The sequence below is a fragment of the Coregonus lavaretus genome (assembly GCF_964263955.1).
Source record: "Coregonus lavaretus genome assembly, chromosome: 9".
In the NCBI taxonomy this organism is placed as follows: Eukaryota; Metazoa; Chordata; class Actinopteri; order Salmoniformes; family Salmonidae; genus Coregonus; species Coregonus lavaretus.
This window is the reverse complement of record NC_139996.1, coordinates 17,866,621-17,886,406: the sequence shown is the minus strand read 5'-3', so window position 1 is coordinate 17,886,406 and position 19,786 is coordinate 17,866,621. Positions and strand designations below refer to the sequence as shown.

The 19,786-nt window shown below is 45.8% G+C and overlaps 1 protein-coding gene across 1 annotated transcript in view; it reads right to left on the bottom strand.

The window, feature by feature from the left end:
* Window positions 1-19,786, bottom strand: part of LOC311135141 (thromboxane-A synthase-like) — a 140,252-nt gene that overhangs the window by 72,513 nt on the left and 47,953 nt on the right. The window contains exon 5 of the mRNA XM_084169035.1: window positions 8,715-8,811. Within this exon, the coding sequence (XP_084025161.1) occupies window positions 8,715-8,811 (97 nt within the window). The remainder of the gene's footprint in view (window positions 1-8,714; window positions 8,812-19,786) is intronic.

The window sequence follows — 19,786 nt, the reverse complement described above, 5'->3', positions numbered from 1 at the left end:
AAAATGGAAGAAGTTCAAGATGACGGACAATCACCCTCGGTCTGGGGCGCCATGCAAGATCTCACCTCGTGGGGCATCAATGATCATGAGGAAGGTGAGGGATCAGCCCAGAACTACACGGCAGGACCTGGTCAATGACCTGAAGAGAGCTGGGACCACAGTCTCAAAGAAAACCATTAGTAACACACTACGTCGTCATGGACTAAAATCCTGCAGCGCACGCAAGGTCCCCCTGCTCAAGCCAGCGCATGTCCAGGCCCGTCTGAAGTTTGCCAATGACCATCTGGATGATCCAGAGGAGGAATGGGAGAAGGTCATGTGGTCTGATGAGACAAAAATAGAGCTTTTTGGTCTAAACTCCACTCGCCGTGTTTGGAGGAAGAAGAAGGATGAGTACAACCCCAAGAACACCATCCCAACCGTGAGGTGGAAACATCATTCTCTGGGGATGCTTTTCTGCAAAGGGGACAGGACGACTGCACCGTATTGAGGGGAGGATGGATGGGGCCATGTATCGCGAGATCTTGGCCAACAACCTCCTTCCCTCAGTAAGAGCATTGAAGATGGGTCGTGGCTGGGTCTTCCAGCATGACAACGACCCGAAACACACAGCCAGGGCAACTAAGGAGTGGCTCCGTAAGAAGCATCTCAAGATCCTGGAGTGGCCTAGCCAGTCTCCAGACCTGAACCCAATAGAAAATCTTTGGAGGGAGCTGAAAGTCTTTATTGCCCAGCAACAGCCCCGAAACCTGAAGGATCTGGAGAAGGTCTGTATGGAGGAGTGGGCCAAAATCCCTGCTGCAGTGTGTGCAAACCTGGTCAAGACCTACAGGAAACGTATGATCTCTGTAATTGCAAACAAAAGTTTCTGTACCAAATATTAAGTTCTGCTTTTCTGATGTATCAAATACTTATGTCATGCAATAAAATGCAAATTAATGTTTTAGATTCCGTCTCTCACAGTTGAAGTGTACATATGATAAAAATTACAGACCTCTACATGCTTTGTAAGTAGGAAAACCTGCAAAATCGGCAGTGTATCAAATACTTGTTGTCCCCACTGTATGTATGTATGTATGTATGTGTGTGTGAATGTGTGTATGTGTGTGTGTGTGTGTGCCTGTTTGCAGTTGCACCATTCTCCAGCCAGCAAGGCAAATCAAATCAAATTTTATTTGTCACAAGCGCCGAATACAACTGGTGTAGACTTTAATGTGAAATGCATGCGTATGAGCACTTCCCAATGATGCAGTTTAAAAATATCAACAAAAAAATACATTCAATAGTAACACAAGAGGAATAAATTAAATGCACAAGAATGGAGCTATATACAGGGAGAACCAGTACCAGATCAATGTGCAGGGGTAGATATGCACATTAAAAAAATACAGAACTAAGAACAGATATAGCCCCTGGTTCTCCTCAGACTTGACTGCCCTTGACCAGCACAAAAATATCCTGTGGCGTACTGCATTAGCATCAAATAGCCACCACGATATGCAACTTTTCAGGGAAGTTAGGAACCAATATACACAAGCAGTTAGGAAAGCAAAGGCTAACTTTTTCAAACAGAAATTTGCATCCTGTAGCACTAACTCCAAAAAGTTTTGGGACACTGTAAAGTCCATGGAAAATAAGAGCACTTCCTCCCAGCTGCCCACTGCACTGAGGCTAGGAAACACTATCACCACCGATAAATCTACAATAATCGAGAATTTCAACAAGCATTTTGCTACGGCTGGCCATGCTTTCCACCTGGCTACCACTACCCCGGCCACCAGCTCTGCACCCTCCGCTGCAACTTGCCCATGCCCCCCCCGCTTCTCCTTCACACAAATCCAGACAGCTGATGTTCTAAAAGAGCTGCAAAATCTGGACCCCTACAAATCATCTGGGCTAGACAATCTGGACCCTTTCTTTCTAAAAACTAGCTGCCGAAATTGTCGCAACCCCTATTACTAGCCTGTTCAACCTCTCTTTCGTAACGTCTGAGATCCCCAGAGATTGGAAAGCTGCCGCGGTCATCCCCCTCTTCAAAGGGGGTGACACTCTAGATCCAAACTGTTACAGACCCATATCCATCCTGCCCTGCCTTTCAAAAGTTTTTGAAAGCCAAGTCAACAAACAGATCACCGACCATTTCGAATCCCACCGTACCTTCTCCGCTATGCAATCCGGTTTCCGAGCTGGTCATGGGTGCACTTCAGCCACGCTCAAGGTCCTAAACGATATTATAACCGCGATCGATAATAGACAGTACTGTGCAGCCGTTTTCATTGACCTGGCCAAGGCTTTCGACTCTGTCAACCACCGCATTCTTATTGGCAGACTAAATAGCCTTGGTTTCTCAAATGACTGCCTCGCCTGGTTCACCAACTACTTCTCAGATAGAGTTCAGTGTGTCAAATCGGAGGGCCTGTTGTCTGGACCTATGGCAGTCTCTATGGGGGTGCCACAGGGTTCAATTCTTGGGCCGACTCTTTTCTCTGTGTATATCAATGACGTCGCTCTTGCTGCTGGTGACTCTCAGATCCACCTCTACGCAGACGACACCATTTTGTATACATCTGGCCCTTCATTGGACACTGTGTTAACAAACCTCCAAACGAGCTTCAATGCCATACAACACTCCTTCAGTAGCCTCCAACTGCTCTTAAACACTAGTAAAACTAAATGCATGCTCTTCAACCGAACGCTGCTTGCACCCGCCCACCCGACTAGAATCACTACTCTCGACGGGTCTGACCTAGAGTATGTGGACAACTACAAATATCTAGGTGTCTGGTTAGACTGTAAACTCTCCTTCCAGACTCACATTAAGAATCTCCAATCCAAAGTTAAATCTAGAATCGGTTTCCTATTTCGCAACAAAGCCTCCTTCACTCATGCTGCCAAACATGCCCTCGTAAAACTGACTATCCTACCGATCCTTGACTTCGGCGATGTCATTTACAAAATAGCCTCCAACACTCTACTCAGCAAATTGGATGTAGTCTATCACAGTGCCATCCGTTTTGTCTCCAAAGCCCCATATAATACCCACCACTGTGACCTGTACGCTCTTGTTGGCTGATCCTCACTACATATTCGTCGCCAAACCCACTGGCTCCAGGCCATCTATAAATCACTGCTAGGCAAATCCCCGCCTTATCTTAGCTCATTGGTCACCATAGCAACACCCACCCGTAGTCTGCGCTCCAGCGGGTATATCTCACTGGTCATCCCCAAAGCCAACACCTCCTTTGGCCGCAATTCCTTCCAGTTCTCTGCTGCCAATGACTGGAACAAATTGCAAAAATCTCTGAAGCTGGAGACACTTATCTCCCTCACTAACTTTAAGCATCAGTTGTCAGAGCACCTTACCGATCACTGCACCTGTACACAGCCCATCTGAAATTAGCCCGCCCAACTACCTCATCCCTATATTGTTATTTATTTTGCTCATTTGTACCCCAGTATCTCTATTTGCACATCATCTCTTGCACATCTATCATTCCAGTGTTAATACTAATTGTAATTATTTTGCACTATAGCCTATTTTATTGCCTTACCTCCATAACTTGCTAAATTTGCACACACTGTATATTATATGTATTTCTGTTGTATTTTTGACTTTGTTTTGTTTTACCCCATATGTAACTCTGTGTTGTTGTTTTTATCGCACTGCTTTGCTCTATCTTGGCCAGGTCGCAGTTGTAAATGAGAACTTGTTCTCAACTGGTTTACCTGGTTAAATAAAGGTGAAATAAAAAATAAAATAAAATAAAACATGAAGGCAAGGTAAAGTGACTAGGCATCAGGACAAATAATAATAAGAGTAAAATAAAGAACAGAGTAGCAGCAGCAAATGATGAGTGTAAAAGTGTGTGCGTTTGTGTGTGTAATGTGTATGTATGTGTGTTTGTGTTGTGTCGGTATGCATGTGTGTGTTATGTGTGTGTGTGTGTGTGCGTATGTAGTGTCTGTGAATGTGTGTAGGTTTTGTGTGGGAGTGTCAATGTAGTGTGTGTGAGTGAGTGTGTATATGGTGTGTATATATAGTCTAACGAGTGTCGTAGGGTCAGTGCAAGACAGAGTCAGTGTAGATAGTTTGGGTACCATTACAGTTTTTTCCAACTGCTTACACACAAAACCTTTTCATGTCACATGATTTTTGAAACCTCTCACTCAAAGTGCAAAACTACACACCAAATCTCCAAAACCATAAGCTATTTCTCAGCCTTTTTTCAAAACACTACACACATTTCTCTACCTAAAACACAAAAATCTAACAGGAAGTGACTTGCTTCCCTTTTCCAAACACAACCAATCAAAATGCTACACTTATTCACCAGGTCACACACACACTCCTCACATGTGCAAACACTAATTGCTTAACTGATCACTAACCAATCACTGCTTTACTGTAGTATAGGCCTATAAATAGGGCAAAGGTCAGATTACCTGTTTTGAACAATGGATGCCAACAATGGACAGAGAGCAAGAGGAGTAGGAGGGAGAGGCAGGGGACAACAACGAGGACAAATTCAAAGACGAAGAGTTGAAAGAGGAGGAGTAGGAGGAAGAGGAAGAGGAAGAGGAAGAAGAGGACGAGGGCAAAGAAGAGAAGGAAGGAGAGCCATCTCTGATGAGATTAGGGCAACACTTGTTGATCATGTGATCAACCAATGTTTGACCATGAGAGAGGCTGGACTGAGAGTCCAGCCCAACTTGAGTCGATTTACAGTAGCGTCCATAATTCGAACCTTCAGAAATGAGAACATGTATGCAACTATCGAATGACTATTTTAGCATTACAGTAATGTACTGTAAAATATGTATGACTGCATAGTATTGCATAAACTTTTGTAACTCTAAGCCATCCATTTACTGCACTGCATTGAATGAATGAGGTTGGTTATCATGCTGTACAATTTTTTTTTTTAAATTGTTTACAGTTCCTATGCTGAACACATACTGTGTTTGAATTCTGTACAGAGTGGAAAGGCAAAGACATCATGGAGGACGAGGACGCTTGTTTACAGATGTACAAGAGACTGCAATTATAAATATGGTTTTGGCCAACAATGCAATTAGGATTTGAGAGATAAGAGAGCATATCTTGAATAATGACACCATATTTAACAACATCAATGCTGTAAGCCTGTCGACCATACAACGCATCCTCCAACGGCACCAAGTGACGATGAAACAACTTTACAAGGTGCCATTTGAGAGAAACTCTGACAGAGTCAAGAATCTGCGACATTACTTTGTAGAGGTATGTATGCAACACTACTTCCAGTACTTCAGACATACCATATTTACTCATCTGTATATCCTTTTGTCTGTTACAGAGAGTATTGGAGATGGATGCCCATGTAATTCGCCATGAATTTATTTATGTGGATGAGGTTGGCTTCAACCTCACCAAAACCAGGCGCCGCGGAAGAAATGTAATAGGACAGAGGGCAATTACCAATGTCCCTGGACAGCGTGGGGGTAATATAACTATGTGTGCTGCCATCACTCAAAACGGGGTCCTCCATCACAATGCCACACTGGGTCCATACAACACCGGCCATATGCTCACTTTTCTGGATGCAATTTACACAATGCTTGTCCCTGATCCAGATCAGGAGCCTGCTAGATTTGTGGATATATGGGACAATGTTAGTTTTCACCGGGCTGTTCTGGTCCAAAACTGGTTTGCCACCCATCCACAATTTGTAGTTTTGTACCTACTCCCATATTCACCTTTTCTAAATCCCATAGAGGAATTCTTCTCAGCCTGGCGCTGGAAAGTGTATGATCGTCAACCCTATGCCCGCATGCCGCTTCTCCAGGCAATGGAGGACGCATGTGGGGACATAGAGGTTGCCTCTGTCCAAGGTTGGATACATGCTAGGAGATACTTCCTTCAATGTTTGGCAAGAGAAAACATATCTTGTGATGTGGACGAAGTATTGTGGCCAGACCCAGCCCGGAGAAGAGATGAAGCGTAGCTTAGCACTGGTGACTGCCCCCCCCCCCTATGGGGGACCAAAGAGCTTTAGATTTATGAAAGACCAAAGAGCTTTAGATTTAGAACAACAGTGTTTACATGGTATATCCAAAAATGTACTATTATGAAAGAAGTGTTTGCCATTTGATGCAAATGCTTCATTCTGACATGTGTTTATGGCATTTTGAATGCAGTGTTACATTTTGAAGGAGATGTGAGGCATTTTGCATTTTGTGTGTGCAGTTTTGGGAATTGTGTGTAGAGTTTTGAAAAAAGGAGACATCGTTTTGAAAACGTGTGTAAGCAGTTGGAAAAAACTGTAATTGACTATTTAGCAGTCTGGCTATTTAGCAGTCTTATGGCTTGGAGGGTCGAAGCTGTCTCAGAGCCTGTTGGTCCGAGATCCGATGCTCCTGTACCGTTTGCCAGACGGTAGCAGAGTGAACAGTCTATTATTTTTTATTTATTTTTTACCTTTATTTAACTAGGCAAGTCAGGTAAGAACAAATTCTTATTTACAATGACGGCCTACCCTGGCCAAACCCGGACGACGCTGGGCCAATTGTGCGCCGCCCTATGGGACTCCCAATCACGGTCTATGGCTTGGGTGGCTAGAGTTTTTGCTATCTTTTCGGGCCTTCCTCTGACACTGCCTGATATAGAGGTCCTGGATGGCAGGGAGCTCAGCCCCAGTGATGGACTCTGTAGCGCTTTGCGATCAACGGCGGTGCATTTGCCATACCAAGTGGTGAAGTAGCCCGTCAAGATGCTTTCGAGGGTGCAGCTGTAAAATCTTTTGAGGATCGGATGGCCCATGCCAAATCTCTTCAGCCTCCGGAGGGGGAAGAGGTGCTGCCGTGCACTCTTCATGACTGTGCGGGTGTGTGTGGACCATGTTAAGTTCTTAGTGATGTGGATGTCAAGGAACTTGAAGCTCGTGACCTGCTCCACAACAGCCCCATCGATGTGGATGGGGGTGTGCTCTCTCCTCTTTCTCCTATAGTGCACTATCAGCTCCTTTGTCTTACTGACGTTGAGGGAGAGGTTGTTATCCTGGCACCACACTGCTAGGTCTCTGACCTCCTCCCTGTAGGCTGTCTCATCACCGTCAGTGAGCAGGCCTACCACCATCGTGGGTACCACCATCGTGGGTGGCTCGCAGTTTTGGTGAACAGGGAGTACAGCAGGGGACTAAACACACCCGTGAGGGGCCCCCGTGTTGAGGGTCAGCGTGGAGGATGTGTTGTTGCCTACCCTCACCACCTGAGGGCGGCCCGTCAGGAAGTCCAGGATCCAGTTGCAGAGGGAGGGCTTCAGTCCCAGGGTCCCTAGCTTGGTGGTGAGCTTGGTGGGGACTATGGTGTTGAATGCTGAGGTGTAGTCTATGAGCAGCATTCTCACATTGTTATTTCCCCTCTTGTCCAGGTGGGAGAGGGCAGTGTGACGTGCAATTGAGATTGTGGATATGTTGGGACAGGGCGATAGTAATTTAGTCAGGTTACCTTGGAGCTCTTGGGAACAGAGACAATGGTGGCCAGCTTGAAACATGTTGGGATTACAGACTGGGACAAGGAGATTGAAAATGTCTGTGATGACACTTGCCAGCTGGTCTGTGCATGCTTTGAGAACGCGCCCTGGTATTCCGTCTGGCCCGGCGGCCTTGTGATTGTTAACCTGTTTAAAGGTTTTGCTCACATCGGCCATGGAGAGTGAGATCACACAGTCATCCAGAAAAACAGGGGCTTTCATGCAAGGCACAGTGTTATATTCCTCGAAGTGAGCATAAAAGGCATTTAGCTCGTTTGGGAGTTCTGCATCGCTGGGGATCTCATGGCTGGGTTTCCCTTTGTAATCCATTATCGTCTGCAAGCCATGCCACATACAACGATGTAATAGGATTCCACCTTCCTCCTATATTGGCCTTTTGCATGTTTGATGTCTCGTCGGAGGTTGTAGCGGGCTTTCTTGTATGCGTCCATGTCCTGTCCCTTGTAAGCGGCAGCTCTAGCCTTTAGCCAAGCGTAGATATTGCCTGAAAACCATGGTTTTTGGTTTGGACACGTTCCAAGCCAATATGGCATGTGGATGATGAAAGCAACTGGGACCTCCTGACCTCTGACCTCTGTTTGATACATGTGTCACGTTATCATTAGTTGTGACCCTGCTGCCTTGGGATGCCATTGGTCCGCTCTGCTCTCAGACACAAACCCTTCTATCTCTAGAGCCTCAAAGACAAAGGCTATTGGCTGAACAAAATCACTAAGCCTGAACTTCAGAGACGCATCATCTTTCTTCCTGCAATGCAGTGGAACACAGTCAGAGTGTGCCCTAAAAATGTGTCTCCTTTAGTTTGGAAAAGTATTACAGGTTCACAGTAGAAGGACACTGGTTACTACAGAGGGCCTCCTCGCTGCAGGGGTTCACATTGAAGTAAGTTTCAGAATTGAAGACCATATTCTGACTACTTTCAAATGGGATGGCTTGATGATATTTAAGGACCTGGCTCAAGCAAGAGTACAGATTTCATAGCACAAAAACAAAACAAAAAATCAATATTATCATCAGGTAGCTTGTCAAACCACTTTAAAAATAAGCAGTTCAAAATAGATCATCTACTTTCGATTCGCTACATAAAAGAAACAGAAAAAGTACTTTGGCATAATGCATCGATAAGGTAATCATATAAAAAAAAGTCACATAGGTGAAAAGGCCATTTTCCTCATTGACTTACCATTCTGTTGGGGAAGGTGCTGAAGTCCTTCACCATGATCTGTCTGAGCATGTCAGGGTCAGCTACCACCACCACGGGCCTCCTGCCTAGATAGTATCTGGAGAGACATACAGGACATCATACAGGACAGCTTGAGAAGCCAGACACACACATTTGCATGCATACACACATGTGAGATGGGTGTGTATCACATGTGAGATGAGTGTGTAGCACTTTCATTGTGCCACGGGTTGTGTTCGGAGAAAAACCCTTTGACTTCTGTGCGGGTCAGACTCCTTGGGCCGTGTTTCAAGACGGGTCATGTGGGTTGCCGACATTGCCGCTGACCCCTGGCCGCTGACTTTGTGTATGCATGCATACACACACAAAAATACACAGAAGCAAGCATGCACACACACACACACATACACACACACAGCTGCGGGGCAAACATTAATAAATAACAGGATGCCAATCAAACGTGGTGATCATCACAGAGGATGTGAAGCCTTTGACCAGCACTTGACTGCCCTTGACCAGCACAAAAACATCCTGTGGCGTACTGCATTAGCATCAAACAGCCGCCGCGATATGCAACTTTTCAGGGAAGTCAGGAACCAATATATACAATCAGTTAGGAAAGCAAAGGCTAGCTTTTTCAAACAGAAATTTGCATCCTGTAGCACTAACTCCAAAAGGTTTTGGGACACTGTAAAGTCCATGGAGTTAAGACCACCTCCTCCCAATTGCCCACTGCACTGAGGCTAGGACACACTGTCACCACCGATAAATCTACAATAATCGAGAATTATTCAACCTCTCTTTCGTAACGTCTGAGATCCCCAGAGATTGGAAAGCTGCCGCGGTCATCCCCCTCTCCAAAGGGGGTGACACTCTAGATCCAAACTGTTACAGAACTATATCCATCCTGCCCTGCCCTTCGAAAGTATTTGAAAGCCAAGTTAACAAACAGATCACCGACCATTTTGAATCCCACCGTACCTTCTCTGCTATGCAATCCGGTTTCCGAGCTGGTCATGGGTGCACCTCAGCCACGCTCAAGGTCCTAAACGATATTATAACCGCGATCGATAAAAGACAGTACTTCGCAGCCGTCTTCATCGACCTGGCCAAGGCTTTTGACTCTGTCAACCACCGCATTCTTATTGGCAGACTAAATAGCCTTGGTTTCTCAAATGACTGTCTCGCCTGGTTCACCAACTACTTCTCAGATAGAGTTCAATGTGTCAAATCGGAGGGCCTGTTATCTGGACCTCTGGCAGTCTCTATGGGGGTGCCAGAGGGTTCAATTCTCGGGCCGACTCTATTCTCTGTGTATATCAATGATGTCGCTCTTGCTGCTGGTGATGCTCGGATCCACCTCTATGCGGACGACACCATTTTGTATACATCTGGCCCTTCATTGGACACTGTGTTAACAAACCTCCAAACGAGCTTCAACGCCATACAACACTCCTTCCGTAGCCTCCAACTGCTCTTAAACACTAGTAAAACTAAATGCATGCGGGTCTGACCTAGAGTATGTGGACAACTACAAATACCTAGGTGTCTGGTTAGACTGTAAACTCTCCTTCCAGACTCACATTAAGCATCTCCAATCAAAAGTTAGATCTAGAATCGGCTTCCTATTTCGCAACAAAGCCTCCTTCACTCATGCTGCCAAACATGCCCTCTACTCAGCAAATTGGATGTAGTCTATCACAGTGCCATCCATTTTGTCACCAAAGCCCCATATACTACCCACCATTGTCACCTGTATGCTCTTGTTGGCTGGCCCTCACTACATATTCGTCGCCAAACCCACTGGCTCCAGGTCATCTATAAATCACTGCTAGGCAAATCCCCGTCTTATCTTAGCTCACTGGTCACCATAGCAACACCCACCCGTAGTCTGCGCTCCAGCAGGTATATCTCACTGGTCATCCCCAAAGCCAACACCTCATTTGGCTGCCATTCCTTCCAGTTCTCTGCTGCCAATGACTGGAACGAACTGCAAAAATCTCTGAAGCTGGAGACATCAATTGTCAGAGCAGCTTACCGATCACTGCACCTGTACATAGCCCATCTGTAATTAGCCCACGCAACTACCTCATCCCCATATTGTTATTTACTTTGCTAATTTGCACCCCAGTATCTCTATTTGCACATCATCTTTTGCACATCTATCACTCCAGTGTTAATATGAAATTGTAACTATTTTGCACTATGGCCTATTTATTGCCTTACCTCCATAACTTACTACATTCGCACACACTGTATATATATTTTCTGTTGTATTTTTGACTTTATGTTTTGTTGACCCCATATGTAACTCTGTGTTGTTGTTTTTATCGCACTGCTTTGCTTTATCTTGGTGTCACGATCGTCGAACAGAGATGAGGACCAAGGCGCAGCGTTGAGTATGTTTGCCTGCAACGCTGCGCCTTGGTCCTCATCTCTGTTAGACGATACTGACAGAAGATCCCACCAAAACTGGACCAAGCAGCGTGTCCAGGAGCCATCGCCAGGGGAATCGCTTGCAGATCTCCGTGGCAACCTCGACTGGGTCAAGCCTAGTGAGGAGCAGAGAGGGTGGACTTGGGAACAGTGGAGGAAGAGTCTCGACTGGGTCAAGCCGAATGAGGAGCAGAATGGCTGGAGTTGGAGGCAGAAGAGCGAGAGTTGGGCGAGAACTATAGAGGCCTGGCCCACGGGGAAGAGAGACCCCCAGAAATGTTTTAGGGGGGGGGCTAACGCCGTGGACGACGGGGCAGCAGGAGGCCGCCAGGTTACGGGAGTCACTGGTCACCAGGGGGAAGGAGGATGTAGAGGCACGGCGAGAGGTACTGGGGTGTGTTGCCAGTCCGGTCCGGCCTGTTCCTGATCCCCACGTAGGGCCAGTGGTGTGTGTTCCCAGTACGGTCCGGCCTGTTCCTGCCACTCGCACCAAGTCTACGGTGCGCGTCGCCAGCTCGGCCCGGCCTGTTCCTGCTCCCCGCACCAAGCCTGTGGTGCGCGTCGCCAGCCCAGTCCGGCCCATTCCTGCTCCCCGCACCAAGTCAGTGGTGCGTTTCGTCAGCCCTGTCCGGCCCGTTCCTGCTCCCCGCACCAAGTCAGTGGTGCGCGTCGTCAGCCCGGTCCGGCCCATTCCTGCTCCCCGCACCAAGTCAGTGGTGCGTTTCGTCAGCCCAGCTCGGCCCGTTCCTGCTCCCCGCACCAAGTCAGTGGTGCGCTTCGTCAGCCCGGCTCGGCCCGTTCCTGCTCCCCGCACCAAGTCAGTGGTGCGCTTCGTCAGCCCGGCACAGCCCGTTCCGGCTCCCCGCACCAAGTCAGTGGTGCGCTTCGTCAGCCCGGTCCGGCCCGCTCCTGCTCCCCGCACCAAGTCAGTGGTGCGTTTCGTCAGCCCGGCTCGGCCCGGAGCTAGAGCAATCCGCTCCACCGGCGTGAAGCATCTGACCGGTGCCGGACCAGCCACCGGTGGAACAGGCACGGGCCGTGCCGGACTGACAACGCACACCACTGGCTTGGTGTGGGGAGCAGGAGCGGGCCGAGCCGGGCTGACGAAACGCACCACTGACTTGGTGCGGGGAGCAGGACCAAGGCGCAGCGTTGCAGGCAAACATACTCTTTATTAGAGACACGATCAAAACCAACAAAACGAAAACGTGACAGTTCACGGTCTAACACAACAGACTAGAACCAAGATCCCACAAACTCTGTGGGGAAACAGGCTGCTAAAGTATGGTTCTCAATCAGAGACAACAAGCAACAGCTGAATCATGTTGCCTCTGATTGAGAACCACACTGGCCAACAGAACAACAATACTAGAATGTGAAACCTAGAACAAAACACATAGACTTTACACACCCTGGCTCAACATATTAGAGTCCCCAGAGCCAGGGCGTGACACTTGGCCAGGTCGCAGTTGTAAATGAGAACTTGTTCTCAACTGGCTTACCTGGTTAAATAAAGGTGAAATAAAAAAATAAAAACATAAAAAAGCCTGGGGAGGAATATACTCAAAGCCGTAGCGTAAAACACACCCACACACCTTAGACTTAGACATGTGAGCTGTTGAGGAGTTTATACTGAAGGAGAGTCTCACAATGGAAGTTTAACACAACCCTCACTACCTGCCATGGGCTTGACAGACCACAGGGTTTAAATGAGTCAGGGATTTGTTTGTATCCTACAGTCCCACTCGTTATTGTTCTAGTCTAGTTGTTACTCTCAGAATTGCTTCGGTTCACTGCAATGTTAGCCAGGAGACACTGACTAACAGGTCAGTCAGTCCTATCTCACCTCGTTTCTTCCCCACATCAGTGGAGGCTCTTCAGAGGAGGAAGGGGAGGACCATCCTCCTCAGTGAATTTCATAAAAATAAAAATAGTGAAACATAAAAAATGTATCCTTTTTAGATAAAACTATACTAAATATATTCACCATGTCACCAAATAATTGATTAAAACACACTGTTTTGCAATGAAGTATACAGTAGCCTCAACAGCACTCTGTAGGGTAGCACCATGGTGTAGTCGGTCCTCCTCTGTGTACATTGACTTCAATACAAAACCTAGGAGGCTCGTGGTTCTCACCCCCTTCCATAGATTTACACAGTAATTATGACAACTTCCAGAGGACTTCCTCCAACCTATCAGAGCTCTTGCAGCATGAACTGACATGTTGTCCCCCAATTAAAGGATTAGAGAATGAATATAGTACTGAAAGCATAAGCTTTTATAGTTGAGAGAAAGACAATAGTTGAACAGTTTTGAACAAATTAATTTCTTCAAAAATGAAGGAGAAGCAAGACAGAGATAGATAGAGAGAGAGAGAGAGAGAGAGAGAGAGAGAGAGAGAGAGAGAGAGAGAGAGAGAGAGAGAGAGAGAGAGAGAGAGAGAGAGAGAGAGAAGAGAGAGAGAGAGAGAGAGAGCTATATTCTGTTGTATTTATTTTATCACTTTCACTTACTTACTTAGCGAATGCAGCTAGATAGTTTAGCCTACTCAAACACCCGGCTCAAACAGAGAGGGATGCTATGTTAGCTAGCTGGCTATGGCTATCCAACACTGGAACTCCAAGTCAAGGTAAGCTTTTGGTTTTATTAATTTATTGCCACCGTGGCCCGCCGGTGTAACTGCTAAACTGCTTGCTGCTGACTGTACACTGTACTGCATGATTGTAGCGGGTTTACTAACACCTTAGTTCTAGTATGTATGTTGACTATGACGTTAATATGGAGAGAACAATGTAGGCTGTGTGTAGCGGTTAGCGGTTATGATATGTAGGTTTAGCTTGGAAAGGTTTTTTCACCTGGTCACAGAAAGCCGATGTGTTGTGCACTGAAGTCCACAAGGGAAGGGAAAAGGTGAGAGGAGTAGAGCACGTAGATGCAAGAAGGAATACAATGATCAAATGGATCACGCTGTTTGTATGTGGCTGCTATGAAAGTGAACTGTGTTTGCGTGTAATCAGGGGTGTATTCATTCCACCGATTTAGTTGAAAAACCTTTCTTAAACGGAAGCAAATGGAACAAAACGGGGATAAACATACCTGAATTTGTCCAATAGAAACTCTCATTTGCAAATGTTGGACTAATGATTACACCTGAGATCAGCTAGATGCAGGCAAGAGTGTGGAAGGCGGTATTGAAGTTGTTAATGTCTGTCACCTTGAATACTAAAATGTATCATGTAGTAGCCTAAATCTAGCGATGTTACATTGAGCTGGGTGAATGGAATATGAATGACAGTCATCCAATATGCTGTAATAGAAATAAGGCCATGCTTGCATCGCAGTGCTAGAGGCGTCACTACAGACCCGGGTTCGATCCCAGGCTGTGTCGCAGCCGGCCGCGACCGGGAGAGCCATGAGGTGGCGCATAATTGGCCCAGCTTCGTCCGGGTTAGGGGAGGGTTTGGCGGGCCTGGATGTCCGTGTCCCATCGTGCTATAGCGACTCCTTGTGGCAGGCCGGGCGCATGCACGCTGACTTCGGTCGCCAGTTGTACAGTGTTTCCTCCGACACTTTGGTGCGGCTTGCTTCTGGGTTAAGCGAGCAGTGTGTCAAGAAGCAGTGCGGCTTGGCAGGGTCGTGTTTCGGAGGACGCATGGCTCTCGACTTTCGCCTCTCCCGAGTCCGTACGGGAGTTGCAACAATGGGACAAGACTGTAACTACCAATTGAGTATCACGAAATTGGGGAGAAAATGGGAAAAAAGTACAGAAAAAAAATAAAAATACAAAAATAACTAAGGCCATGCTCATTAAAAAAAGAATTGACCACCACTGCCCCACATGCAGTGCATTCGGAAAGTATTCAAACCCTTTCACTTTTTCCAAATGTTGTTACATTACAGCCTTTGTTACATTACAGTTTTTACATTTCATTTACATTTCAGTCATTTAGCAGACACTGTTATCCAGAGCGACTTACATGAGCAATTAGGGTTCAGTGCCTTGCTTAAGGGCACATCGACAGATTTTTCACCTAGTCGGCTCGGGGATTAGAACCAGCGACCTTTCGGTTACTGGCACAAAACTCTTACTCACTAAGCTACCTGCCGCCCTCATCAATCTACACACAATACCCCATAATAACAAAGTAAAAGCAGGTTTTAGACATTTTTGCAAATGTCTTAAAAATACAAATCTGAAGTATTCAGAACCTTTACTGAGTACTTTGTTGAAGCACCTTTGGCAGTGATTACAGCCTCAAGTCGTATTGGGTATGATGCTACAAGCTTGGCACACCTGTATTTGGGGAGTTTCTCCCATTCTTCTCTGTACATCCTCTCAAGCTCTGTCAGGTTGGATGGGGAGCGTCGCTGCACAGCTATTTTCAGGTCTCCCTAGAGTTGTTTGGGTCTGGCTGGGCCACTCAAGGACATTCAGAGACTTGTCCCGAAGCCTTGTCTTGGCTGTGTGCTTAGGGTCGTTGTCTTCTTGCAAGGTGAACCTTCGCTCCAGTCTGAGGTCCTGTGCGCTCTGGAGCAGGTTTTCATCAAGGATCTCTCTGTACTTTGCTCCGTTCATCTTTCCCTCAATCCTGACTAGTCTCCCAGTCCCTGCCGCTCAAAAACTTCCCCACACGATGATGCTGCAACCACCATGCTTCACCGTAGGGATGGTATTGGCCAGGTAATGAGCGGTGCCTGGTTTCCTCCAGATGTGACGCTTGGCATTCAGGACAAAGAGTTGAATCTTGGTTTCATCAGACCAGAGAATCTTGTTTCTCATGGTCTGAGAGTCCTTTAGGTGCCTTTTGGCAAACTCCAAGCGGGCTGTCATGTGCCTTTTACTGAGGAGTGGCTTCCGTCTGGCCACTCTACCATAAAGGCCTGATTGGTGGAGTGCTGCAGAGATGGTTGTCCTTCTGGAAGGTTCTCCTATCTCCACAGAGGAACTCTGGAGCTCTGTCAGAGTGGCCATTGGGTTCTTGGTCACCTCCCTGACCAAGGCCCTTCTCCCCCGATTGCTCAGTTTGGCCGGGCGGCCAGCTCTAGGAAGAGACTTGGTGGTTCCAAACTTCTTCCATTTAAGAATGATGGAGGCCACTGTGTTCTTGGGGACCTTCAATGCTGCAGAAATGTTTTGGTACCCTTCCCCAGATCTGTGCCTCGACACAATCCTGTCTCGGAGCTCTACGGACAATTCCTTTGACCTCATGGCTTGGTTTTTGCTCTGACATGTACTGTCAACTGTGGGACCTTATATAGACAGGTGTGTGCCTTTCCAAATCATGTCCAATCAATTGAATTTACCACAGGTGGACTCCAATCAAGTTGTAGAAACATCTCAAGGATGATCAATGGAAACAGGATGCACCTGAGCTAAATTTTGAGTCTCATAGCAAAGGGTCTGAATACTTATGTAAATAAGGTATTTCTGTTTTTTATTTTTTATAAATTTGCAAACATTTCGAAAAACCTGTTTTCACTTTGTCATTATGGGGTATTGTGTGTAGATTGATGAGGAAAACATTTAATTTAATCAATTTTAGAATAAGGCTGTAACAAAATGTGGAAAAAGTGAAGGGGTCTGAATACTTTCCGAATGCACTGGAGGAGATACAGGACTTATAGGAGATTCTTCACAAGGCTGATAGGAGGGCTAATGCCTGGTGTTATAAAGCTGAGGTTAAAAGGTAAGGAGAAGATCCTCTCTCACAGCAGCTCCATCTTGTTAAGTCCCGTCTCTGGGTGTCACTAAAAGAGGGTAATCTAGAGAAGATGTTGCCCTAGTCTTGTCCCCAGTCCCAAGGCTAATGTAACTCCACATTTACCAGTGCACCCCTTCATCCAGTGTAGCAGGGTTTAAATAATATGGGGTAAAGGTCTGGCAGTATCAGAGGGGAGATTCTGACCCCTCTTTAAAAACAGTAGGTCATTAACACTCCATGTGTCTGTTTATGACTGCACCTGTCACACTGGACGGGTAATGGTTTTGTTATCTGGCCCGGAGGGAGCTCCATTCCGTAGCCTGAATGGGTAACATAATCACCACACTGGCCTGGCTACTCAGACCAACTAGTCGCTATGCAGGCTTCTCGGTGTGTTAGTGTGTTTGTATAGTTTAATCACCAACCGGTGGTAATAGTGGCAACATCGTTACTATACAAATACATCAATGCAGAGGGTACCTTATTACATTTGTGTGTTTGTATAGTTATGATGTAGTTTCACCCATAGAGATCCTATTACAATTTATTCTAATTCCTAACTATATGCCTTCTCCTGACATTGTGAGGTACTGCTGTATTTTAGTATCCAAAATTAAAATCACAATTATTTTTTTATTTTTTAGATTGTCCATTAGATGTCTTACATAATGACCACACCACTCACGTTGCGTGTGTGCGCTCGCATTGCAGAATAAATGCACACATACAGTGGGGAAAAAAAGTATTTAGTCAGCCACCAATTGTGCAAGTTCTCCTACTTAAAAAGATGAGAGAGGCCTGTAATTTTCATCATAGGTACACGTAAACTATGACAGACAAATTGAGAAAAAAATATCCAGAAAATCACATTGTAGGATTTTTAATGAATTTATTTGCAAATTATGGTGGAAAATAAGTATTTGGTCACCTACAAACAAGCAAGATTTCTGGCTCTCACAGACCTGTAACTTCTTCTTTAAGAGGCTCCTCTGTCCTCCACTCGTTACCTGTATTAATGGCACCTGTTTGAACTTGTTATCAGTATAAAAAACACCTGTCCACAACCTCAAACAGTCACACTCCAAACTCCACTATGTCCAAGACCAAAGAGCTGTCAAAGGACACCAGAAACAAAATTGTAGACCTGCACCAGGCTGGGAAGACTGAATCTGCAATAGGTAAGCAGCTTGGTTTGAAGAAATCAACTGTGGGAGCAATTATTAGGAAATGGAAGACATACAAGACCACTGATAATCTCCCTCGATCTGGGGCTCCACGCAAGATCTCACCCCGTGGGGTCAAAATGATCACAAGAACGGTGAGCAAAAATCCCAGAACCACACGGGGGGACCTAGTGAATGACCTGCAGAGAGCTGGGACCAAAGTAACAAAGCCTACCATCAGTAACACACTACGCCGCCAGGGACTCAAATCCTGCAGTGCCAGACGTGTGCTCCTGCTTAAGCCAGTACATGTCCAGGCCCGTCTGAAGTTTGCTAGAGTGCATTTGGATGATCCAGAAGAGGATTGGGAGAATGTCATATGGTCAGATGAAACCAAAATAGAACTTTTTGGTAAAAACTCAACTCGTCGTGTTTGGAGGACAAAGAATGCTGAGTTGCATCCAAAGAACACCATACCTACTGTGAAGCATGGGGGTGGAAACATCATGCTTTGGGGCTGTTTTTCTGCAAAGGGACCAGGACGACTGATCCGTGTAAAGGAAAGAATGAATGGGGCCATGTATCGTGAGATTTTGAGTGAAAACCTCCTTCCATCAGCAAGGGCATTGAAGATGAAACGTGGCTGGGTCTTTCAGCATGACAATGATCCCAAACACACCGCCCAGGCAACGAAGGAGTGGCTTCGTAAGAAGCATTTCAAGGTCCTGGAGTGGCCTAGCCAGTCTCCAGATCTCAACCCCATAGAAAATCTTTGGAGGGAGTTGAAAGTCCGTGTTGCCCAGCGACAGCCCCAAAACATCACTGCTCTAGAGGAGATCTGCATGGAGGAATGTGCCAAAATACCAGCAACAGTGTGTGAAAACCTTGTGAAGACTTACAGAAAACGTTTGACCTGTGTCATTGCCAACAAAGGGTATATAACAAAGTATTGAGAAACTTTTGTTATTGACCAAATACTTATTTTCCACCATAATTTGCAAATAAATTCATAAAAAATCCTACAATGTGATTTTCTGGATTTTTTTTTCTCATTTTGTCTGTCATAGTTGACGTGTACCTATGATGAAAATTACAGGCCTCTCTCATCTTTTTAAGTGGGAGAACTTGCACAATTGGTGGCTGACTAAATACTTTTTTTCCCCACTGTACATGTTATTCAATCATTTCATCCAAACTGCTAGCACCCGCCTCTCCCATGTCCTCATTGGTTTTTAGGAGCATTTACCCAAGTGGGGATTGAAAGATAAACTGAGGTCCACACTCCAGTCCAGTTGGTGGTGGTAATGCACCCTAAAGTTGGTTGCCAACCTCCATATAAAGACCACAGAAGAAGAAGAAGAAGAAGAAGAAGAAGAAGAAGAAGAAGAAGAAGAAGAAGAAGAAGAAGAAGAAGAAGAAGAAGAAGAAGAAGGGGAGAGATTACTAGAAACTAGCTAGGTTTCCCCTTTTATCTGTGGATTAATTGTCGGAGTAGAGAACACGATTTTGTGTGACTCAAAATGGGTTAAAATTCTACAAAGATCCAGAAAAAAATGAAATTGTGCATTTCAGGTAAAATAACAACCCAATGTTTAAATCCCAGGACAAATTAGCTAGCAACAGCAAGCTAGTTAGCTAAATGTCCATGAATGTTTCATGTGTTTTGACCTGTCCCCAAATTAATATAGTTGGTTCAGAGTTCTTTTGATATTTCAACCTGAGTGTCCTGATCGCGTCTGGTGTGGATGGACAAAATCAACATGCGTGC